The 9039-nt window shown below is 54.4% G+C and overlaps 1 protein-coding gene across 1 annotated transcript; it reads right to left on the bottom strand.

Moving 5' to 3' along the window:
• Window positions 1–3450: 3450 nt before the first annotated feature.
• Window positions 3451–9032, bottom strand: BCL2L15 (BCL2 like 15). The gene is made up of 4 exons (XM_014605671.3): window positions 7492–9032; window positions 5756–5901; window positions 4865–5071; window positions 3451–4278 (listed from the first exon to the last, which is right to left on the bottom strand). The coding sequence occupies exons 1-4, from the start codon at window positions 7616–7618 to the stop codon at window positions 4267–4269; spliced, it is 492 nt and encodes a 163-aa protein (XP_014461157.1). The 5' UTR covers window positions 7619–9032; the 3' UTR covers window positions 3451–4266.
• Window positions 9033–9039: the final 7 nt, after the last annotated feature.

Raw genomic sequence — 9039 nt, 5'->3', positions numbered from 1 at the left:
GCCTACCTGTACAAGAGCCACCCTGACCCCACTGGTAGAGGCTGCCAGGCCCTCTGCAGCCCATTCTACATTCACCTTGAATTCAACTAGTCACCCAGCACTGTGCTCCAACTCCTCTTGCTCTCCTGGCACAGAAGCGTAGGTACCAGCCATCTGCTGTGTCCATAACGATTACAGGAGGGCTCTCAGAGCTCTCCTTAAGCTTTTAAAGCAGAATGCTTACGGGCCAAGATTTGGGAACGGGCTAAAACACACTTCACACAAGTAGAGAGAAACCCTGAACGACCAGCTCACACAGTGGAAGCATTTGTGCCGAGGTACCGTTCTACGTAGCACACTAACAACCTTGGAGACAAACATAAGAGAAAGGAAACCGGTGTAGACAAGTTTCCTAATGCAAGACACTGCAAACCTCAGTGGCAGAGCATGGCTCCAAGATGCCATGAAGGCAAGAGTTTTTCATGGTTTTAAAAAATGACATTTTTGTGGACAGGGAGAACATTCAGTTACAGCATCAGGATAAAAGCAGCAGTGCATGTAAAACACCTGCTTCAGGGCACAAGGCAATTACCAAACCACCAGGGTCAGGAAGAGACCTACATGCCGGGCAGACGATGTCATATTTGTCTCGCTGGGTTTCTTGCACCTGCCTCGGCTGGGGTGCTGGGTTACGTGGCTATACGGACTGTTCTGGTCTAATCCATGCTAGCAACTCCCGTCTCTCTTCAGAAGTAGTGAGGGCAACAGGGCAGCCCAGAATCACCAATGGTTTTTGAAACCAACCCACAATCAATGGCACTTGTGCTCCTCACTCCCTTAGGCATTCTTTGAACATCTTCTCACCAGCATAACATACACTTGCTGTATCAAGCGTTTGCTAAGAACATCCTTTACCTGAGGGTCCAGTATTTCCACTGTGGCTTTTCAAAGTATTTTTTTGTTTTCCTCTTTCCTTTCAGAAGGTGGATCCTTGTTCCATGGGCTGTTCTGCGCTGGGTGCTCCTAGCTGTCCTGGTAACATCTTTACTTGTCGTTCAGAACAACATAAAAAAGTGGTGTGTGCTTAAACCATAAAGAATATTGTCACTCTTCTCAATACTACAAGTAATAGAGAGCAGCAAGGCTCCAAAATTGGGCCAAGTTCAAGAAACTTAAATGTAAGATGCTAGACCAAATATATTAGTTGTTAAACATGCAGGTCATCCAGGATGCGTTCAGAGGCAAGTTAGCAGGACTTGGACATGGCAGGATTTGGCTTTTATTCCATTTGCTCAGAGAAGTCGCTGTTAATTCCTAAACGTTTCACTTACTGAAGGTTTTTAGACGTATAGTTCGTAGAAGCAATAGTCAGTGATGACAGAACGGCATCAGCTCAGTGCGTCTGCACTGCCGGAAGTCAGCAGCTCTCTGAAGACCTCTTCTGTGGCAACTGCAGATAAACTGCTGTGCTTGATGCCTTTGACCTGGGACCAGGGGCTAACCCAGCATACACTAGTTCCCAGAAGTGCTTTAAGTGGAACATTTTAATTGCTTTTAACTTCTGTTTTTGTCAACAAGCAATGCGGCTTGGGGGGAGGGGGGGGACGGACATGCTAACATTTACCTACAGAAGCTGAATCCTGCCAAGCCAATGGCATCAAATTACAGCTCCTTGTAATGAAATCCAATACGCTTGTGCTTCTGTGATGTAGCACTCACAAAACCTGACAACACACTTTCAAAGTATTTAAAACCCCCCAAAATCAAAGGTTTAAATCTGTCCCAATTCCTTGATACTTTTTTCTGTTCCCATGATTTAGTTGCACAAGATCCTCCTATTTCTGAATCTGGAGCTGCGTGCTGCCAGCCAGAACCATCCCACCCATTACACACTGATTAATCTGCCATGTCAAACTGCGTTGGGAATCTTGTCGTGCCCAGAACAAAGTCCAATGCGGGAGGAGAATGAGAATCTCTTCCCACAGGACATGCTTCAGAGCTTGCTGAGACATGGTGACGGATCTAGGACTACACCACACCTCCTGTGCATTTGGTAAACTGCACAACATGACCCACTGCTGGATGCTGGGTCCTGTACAGGTTGTTCTGGGCCTGAGTGCAGGTTTCCCCGCAGTCCCAGGCCATTAGAATGAACTGCACTGCAGCTACAAACTTGGCAGTTTGTTTTTAAAGACTTAATTTCCAGATGCACTGAAGTTCCCTCCTGCCCTGTCACCAGCCATTCAGAGAGGCTCCCAACACCATCCGTGGCTAAAGGCCAAGTCCCGGTCATGCCAGCACAGTGACATTGTCTGCCCCAATGCAGGCACCTGGCAGCTGTTATCAGTGGAACATCTGGACACACCCAATGCACTGGGTGGCAGGGACTGCACTTCCTTGTGTACCGCTCGGAGGGGGAGGCCTTGACAAGCCCAGAACACTCGCGCTAAGCGGGTCCCCAAGACAGCACACAAAGTCGACAGCTCCCCTTCACATTTATAACCCTTTTGTATGTGACCTGTGCTGCTTTCTGAACATGCTTCAAACAGCGGCTGCTCTCACAGAGCAGGGGCAGGTAGCTGGCGCGCTCTGAACCAGGCCGAGGGCGGAGAACCTAGTACCGCCACACCAGAGAAGACAGCATTCAACAACCACCGGTCTGCAAACAAATCCACAGTGCCAGGCTCTCTCTGGTGAGACAGTGCCAGTGGACAAACTGGGCTGTAACAGAGATGAGACAGTTTTCAACTGGGCACCTGGATCGGAGAGGGGCAGAATTCCCAAAACCTCCTGGTGACTCAAATACCGCGCCAACAACGGACAGCTTAGATCAAGCGCCCCGAGCAGAGTGAGCAAAGGAAAGCCCTGGCAGGGTCCCAGGGTTAGCAACAGACTCACAGAAGAGAAGCCCAATTACAGAGTCCCTGGATGCACTTCCCCTTTTGTAGTTTATCACGCAGCCAGTGCAGAACAGAACACATGTCCTTTCCTGACCCGCCCGCATGGCAGCAGGCGCCTTGCACCCCACTGCGAGAGACCCTGCTATCCATTCCAAATCGTGCCCATGTGTAAATGCTGCAGACACCGAGCAACAGAAACACAACCACAAATCTCAGCACCATGTCTCCAGAGGACGTCTCTTGCACAGCCTTGCTGCAGACACATCCCTAACAGGAGCGGGACCCAGTCTGTTGTCTCAGTCGAGAGAAATGCAACGTACCGGTAAAAGCAAACACTGGCGCTGGAGCGGGTTTGCGCTCCTACCCTCTCAGCAATCAAGGGAGTGTTGGTTTGGCAGGCTGCGGACGTCCCACTTTGCACGCTAGCAGTTTCTCTGTAACAGGCTGCAAGAGGAATACAAGCAACTGGCCCAGCAAAGTCAGCAAGCAGACGGCTCCCCTCTCAGCTCAGCCCACACTCAGGCGAGATTCCCACTCCCAGGGACATACAAGACCCAGATCCAGGCTAGAATCAAGTATTTAATAATTTATTACTCAGGGACCCCAAGTGAGGAGCTGGGCTGGGAGACAGCTTGGGTGCCAGCAACTCACAAGCCAGAGACAGCATGATCCACAGGGTGGGAGGACAAACACGCAGAGGACTTGGACTGTCTTCATGCTCACAAATCTGTCTGATAGGTTTTTTAATACATTCAGGCTGCCACCACCCCCACGATCGCAGGTGGGCATCAGGGCAGGGACGAGGGGCCTAACAGAGGTGTCCTGGAAGAACCCCGCTCAGAGAGGCGTGGTAGACTTCTTTGGGAAGTGAGGGCTGGGGCCGGGGGGGACCAACCCCTGTCTGTGCAGCTCGTCCAGCATGGCCTGGGGTGGGTGACTCGGTTCAAGGCCACTCCCCACAAAGCCCAAAATGGGACGCAGCCCCTCTGGCACTGCTGACTGCTCACGCCACAGGCACATGCAACCACAGCACCCCAAAGAGCTGCCCACAGGCTGCAGGGTCACTTAAGACGCATTGACTCCTTAGGGGCTTGTTTCAGCAAAGCCAGGTGACCCTGGCAAGGTCTAACACGGAGCTCTGCACCCACCCGGCAGATACTTGTGAACAAAGGGATTGCACATGGGAACTGGCAGGGAGGGACAGCCATAACACGTCTAATCACAGCGCAGGTACTCCATCTTCAGGGGTGGGGCGGGAAGGGCAGAGGCTGTAGGCCTGATGGCAAGGAAGAGTCGTTTCTTTCTGAAAATGGAGCGCTGGGTGGTGGTATCTGGGCATGGGTGGCATGTCCCTGGATGCAGTGTGGCTCTTCTTGTCAGAGGAGGTTTACAAGTTTTCCTACAAGAATAAAAGAAAGAATGAAGAGTGAGGCAGAAGGTCATGGGGAGGGAGGCAGGCAGGCAGCACTCCTGCCCCATGTCCTGCATGCTGAGCCACCCCCGGTCCTAGTCAAAACACAGTATTGCTCCAGCTGCAAAACGAGGTAAGACTGGCCTGGCCCACAGGGGACAGGCGCCTGTAGTGCAGTGCACACGCAGGAGCTGGAATGATCCCTTAACAGTTAGTTTATTCCTTGGGGCCTTATCCAAGATAGAAGCAGTAGCAGTTCCCAGGGCAGCGAGACGCTGCGCACAGCCTCGCTGCAGGGACACCAGTGGGATTGCATAGGTGGGGTTAGCAGAGCAGAGCTGCTGATGGAGCACGGCCAACAGGGGATGCACTGCACCTCCCCGGGACAGTGCCCAATGCAAGAGGCGCAACCAGAACAGCGCGCCGCAGAACTGCATGGCACCAAGGGCCAGGGCTCGGCTCCCCTCTGGGAGCGCCAGTGAATGGTGCTATTGGAGTCTACTCCCCTCAGGCTGTGGCCAGAGGAACCCAGTGAAGGAGCAGAGCCCGCAGCTCTCGGGGACTCAGCACTCACCCATCCGCCCTGGTGCTGGATGTAGTCTCTCACTTGGTTCCTGTTAATCAGCTCCACCAGCTGCTCCCTCACAGATGGGATTTTCTGGGCGATGTACATGCCCAGCTTCACAGACACAGACAGCAAAGCTGTCTCGTAGCCCAGCTCAGGGTTCTGGCTGCTCCAGCTCCTGCTGAGAGATTCCACCGCAGCTCCAAATGCCTCCACCTGTAGGAACCAAATCCACCGTTTAAACGCAGCCTGGCCTAAGGCACACAGGGCCCCTGGGGTCTGGCTTACTTCACCCCGTGCCCCACAACTCAGCAGATCTGCGAACAGCACGAGGTCTCCAGGCAGGGCTCACCTGGACGTGGGGGAGGCGTTCGTGCAGAGCTGCGGTAGCGCACACAGCAGGCAAGCAGGGCACGGGGTTGGGAGGGCCAGTTTCTAGGTCACTGGAGCTAGCGCGCCATGCAGCCTCACGCTGGCATGAGCAACGTCACCCCAGCAGAGCCTCTCCCGCGCCGCCCCCTCCGTTGGGAGTGGAGGCCTGCTGGGGGTTGAACACAGCCCCTAGGAAGGGAGCCACAAGGGAGGCAAGGAGGAACCAGCCACATGGTGATGGCAGGGGACCCAGCGGGGCCCTCCCAGCACTTCTCAGCCTGGAGCCTCTGTCAGTCGCCTCCAGCCACAGCGAGACTGTTCACGCAGCTGGACTGCCGCCCTCTGGGAGCAGGTACCAGCAGCCTGGCCCTGACCCCCACAGCTCCTACTAGGGGCCAGTAGCACAGGCCACGTGTCCCATGACCACTGCCTCCCAGTAGGACTTCCATCCTCGTGAGGAAGCCTCAGAGTGAGGCCCCAGGAGAGGCAGGAGGTCCCCGCCAGGAGTGCATCAGAGCTCTGTGTTACCTTTCCGCTCGCCATCTTGGCGATGACCTCCCGAGCCGGTCCCTCCACATCCTGGTTGTACAGGTCCCCCAGCGTCCGCAGGCGGCTGGCAATCACCACCGGGTCAAACGTGTCGGAAGCTCCTTGTCCCTGGTAGTAACAGACCGCTACGAGGGGAAGCAGAGAGCAAGAGGGATGACGCAGCACGCAGGCCACATGCTGTTCCTAATCATCTGGATTTAGGGGAAAAAACCTCCCTCCCCCCACCAAGGTCCATCCAGGGCAACCATCAGCAGGGCTTCTGCCACAGACCCGCCGCACAGGCAGCTGGTGTCAGTTAGCGGCATCACCGGAAGCAGCAGCACGGGTCAGGTACAAGGTGGTGGCAGGACACGCACGTTGCCAGCGAGCCTCACAGCTATTTACTGAGAGCTGAAGAAGCGAGACTCGGACTCCTGGGCTCATTTCCAGGTCCGGGGTGGGGGGTGGGATTACCCTGTAGTAGTCATAAACTCTCCACATTTCCATCCATCAACCAGACCCCGTCTCTCAGGCCCTTTGGGTTGGTCTTGGTAAGGTGGTTCTCTACCTCCTACAGCTTCATGTCCAGTCCAAGTTCGAATACCCTCTCCAGGCGCTCACCCCAGCCCCCTGCCCAGCATCCCCGAGGACTGGCTTATCATCCCTCCATTTCAGTCAGGAGGCTTCCTCTTCTGCCACACCGCCAAGCAACTGGCCAGGAAAGCAAGAACGCAGGAGAGTCCTGCTGCCTGCTCCCACCTTGATCTCGTTGGCCACAGAGGCCACGAGCAAAGTCCTGCTCAAATCCCTGGCATTCCCCGGATGCTGTGTGCCTGGGGCAGAGAGAATCAAGCTGCTGAGCTCTTAGTCTCTGCTGGGCAAACTGTGATTTTCCAAGATTTCAAATGGGCCTGATTGAACAATTTTTCAGAGGGGCCGAGGAGTACTTCCCAAAAAACCCCAAAGCCTGTGGTCACTGAATCATCTTGGTCAAAAGTTCCAGCACTTCCTTTACCCCAAGTGAAACATCTTAAGAAAGCGCTGAATCACTTTTCGTGGAAATTGCTAAAGCTTCAGCCCCAGCAGGCATCAAGCACTGGAAACTGACCCCAAACACCAAAGCTGTTGGCACCTGCAGACCAGTCTGTACCAGGAAGCAGAGGACAGCCTTATCTGATGGCACTGCCTGGGTGTGAAGCCAACAGCCATCTCACGCACGCACGCACAAGCCCCATCGACCCCTCTAGTCTCCCATTAGAACCAGAGTAATTCAGTGCTTTGCAGTGCAAAGCTCCCTCATGTTTGGGTTTAAACCCCACACAACACCAGGGACTCAGGAAAAGCCCATCTGAGCTGTGGCTGTTCAAGGGGCCGTTTCCATGCGACTTGAGTCACTGGAACTAGACCCGCGCATCTTAATTCATAGGGGGAAACGGGCAGGAGGTGGGAAGCGTCCCCTTGGGGCCCAATGCCCGAGTCGCCTTTGAGATGCACCCCTGCGGCTGCTCACAGCTACCCCTGCTCACACCAGCTCCAGCAGCTCCCTGGGCCTGATCTGCTTCGCCAGGGCTACAGTAGGTCATACAAGCCAGGGCACAGACCATGCCACCACTCAAGACCTGGCAAGCCAAGCTATATCGCTGCCCTGTGAAGCGCCCCGGGGCTCCCACCCCTCATCGACCAAAACAGGTCCCCTCCCTCCCTCCCACCTAAAGCTAGGGCCCAGGCAAACTTACCTGACTGTGCCTGAGGTGTAGAATCCGTCTCCAGGCTACGCCATCCAGCGTCTCCCCCCAGGAGGTCAGAGAGCAGTGCCTCTACAACACACTCCGTTTGCTCCTCGAAGGTGCTGGCTCTCTTCATTTCAGCACCCCTCTCTCCTGGAAAAGCTGAAGCTCACAAAGAAGCCAAGCCACTCCAGCAGCAACTCCTCTTCCTGTCAATGAACTTACGCAGAACTCGAGGAGCTTCCTTCCTTCTTGGCCAGCTCCCTGCCCCTACTGGCCTCCCTAGAGCAAGTGTGGGAGAAACTGATTCCTCCCAGAGCAGGGAAAGGTGATGGCAAAAGTGCTGCATTCCCCTGGGCGTGGCAGGCTCGCTGTGTGCTAACTGCGTGCCTCGAGCCTCCTGCACAACGCCTTTCCAGAAGCCAAAGTCCATTTCTGCTAGAAGCAAAGCCCTGCTGGGTGAGTCACGGACTCAAACTGGGCCGTGACTCAGGTCACCCTGAACCACTGCCAGAACACCCGAGCTCTTCTCTTTCTTGCAAATAATTAGGTAAAGGAAACATGCTCAAAACCTCCCTGCAAGAGCTAGGAGCTCGGCACGTGCTCAGAGCGCCATGCAGGCCGGTGATAAGGGAACCTTTCTGCAATGGATGGCTACACCCAACAGCTAGCATGCTTGCAATTCCAGCCTGGGCTCACCTGCTGTGGCTTGTGACAGCCTGCTGCCATCCAGTCATTTCAACTGCCTTCCTGGGAACTGAACTGCGTGGACTGGGCCCATGCAAGAGCTTTGAGCTGAAAGACGGAAGGATCTGACCTGCAATCAGTGCTTGGGGTTTTGCAGCTCTCTGAGGGGTCCCTGTTGATGCTGCACGTGAGCCCTGTATTCTGAGCAGCTCTGACTGATATGCTTGGTCAGAGGGAGAACCAGATGTAACAGTTAAGACCTAACAGTTAATACGGATCCTAGCCATGGGGCCAGCTCACCTGCTACATTACACAACAGAACTGAAATGGCAAGTCCAGAGCAAGGCTCACACAAACAGAGCCTACTTCAGAGGATGTCTTTAGAAAGGCATAAACAGTCAGCTTCTTGCACAGCTTCAGCCTACATGTGTCCCAGTGCAGGCAGCCCTGCCCAAGATTCACTCTGGTGTTTAGACCTGTTTGGTGCCTGGTGACTGCAGACGGTCACAGACGACTTCAGAACAAGCTGTATTCTCTGCTGTTCCCAAGACCCAGGCAGGCTGTCACTGAGGTGGGAAGAGCAGCCACTTCACCAGCAGAAAGGATTTTTATTTTCTACGGGGAAGCAGCAGCTGCTTTCCTGGCAGTGCAGGACCCAGCCCTGCACTGCCAGGAATGCAGGGAATGCTGCTTTCCTGGCAGTGCAGGACCCAGCCCGGGTTGGGTCTCTCTAGGATCCCTGGGGCTCACTCTCCTGCTCTAAGCAGCCGTGCAACAACACGCTCTGTACTGAATCGCTGACTTCGGTACTTTCCACCAATGAATACCATCGCATTTGTCAATTAGGATAGCATGTTAATGATGTCATCT

This window comes from Alligator mississippiensis, chromosome 14 (genome assembly GCF_030867095.1).
Source record: "Alligator mississippiensis isolate rAllMis1 chromosome 14, rAllMis1, whole genome shotgun sequence".
In the NCBI taxonomy this organism is placed as follows: Eukaryota; Metazoa; Chordata; order Crocodylia; family Alligatoridae; genus Alligator; species Alligator mississippiensis.
Note: the sequence above shows the minus strand (reverse complement) of the source record. Positions and strands in the feature narration are given on the sequence as shown.

Coding starts and splice junctions, on each gene's coding strand:
- BCL2L15 (XM_014605671.3), bottom strand. CDS start 7,618: ATGAAGAGAGCCAGCACCTTCGAGGAGCAAACGGAGTGTGTTGTAGAG. Junction 5,902..7,491: donor TACACCTCAGGCACAGTCAG/GTAAGTTTGCCT, acceptor TTCCCCTCGTAG/CGGTCTGTTACTACCAGGGA. Junction 5,072..5,755: donor CCAAGATGGCGAGCGGAAAG/GTAACACAGAGC, acceptor TGGTTCCTACAG/GTGGAGGCATTTGGAGCTGC.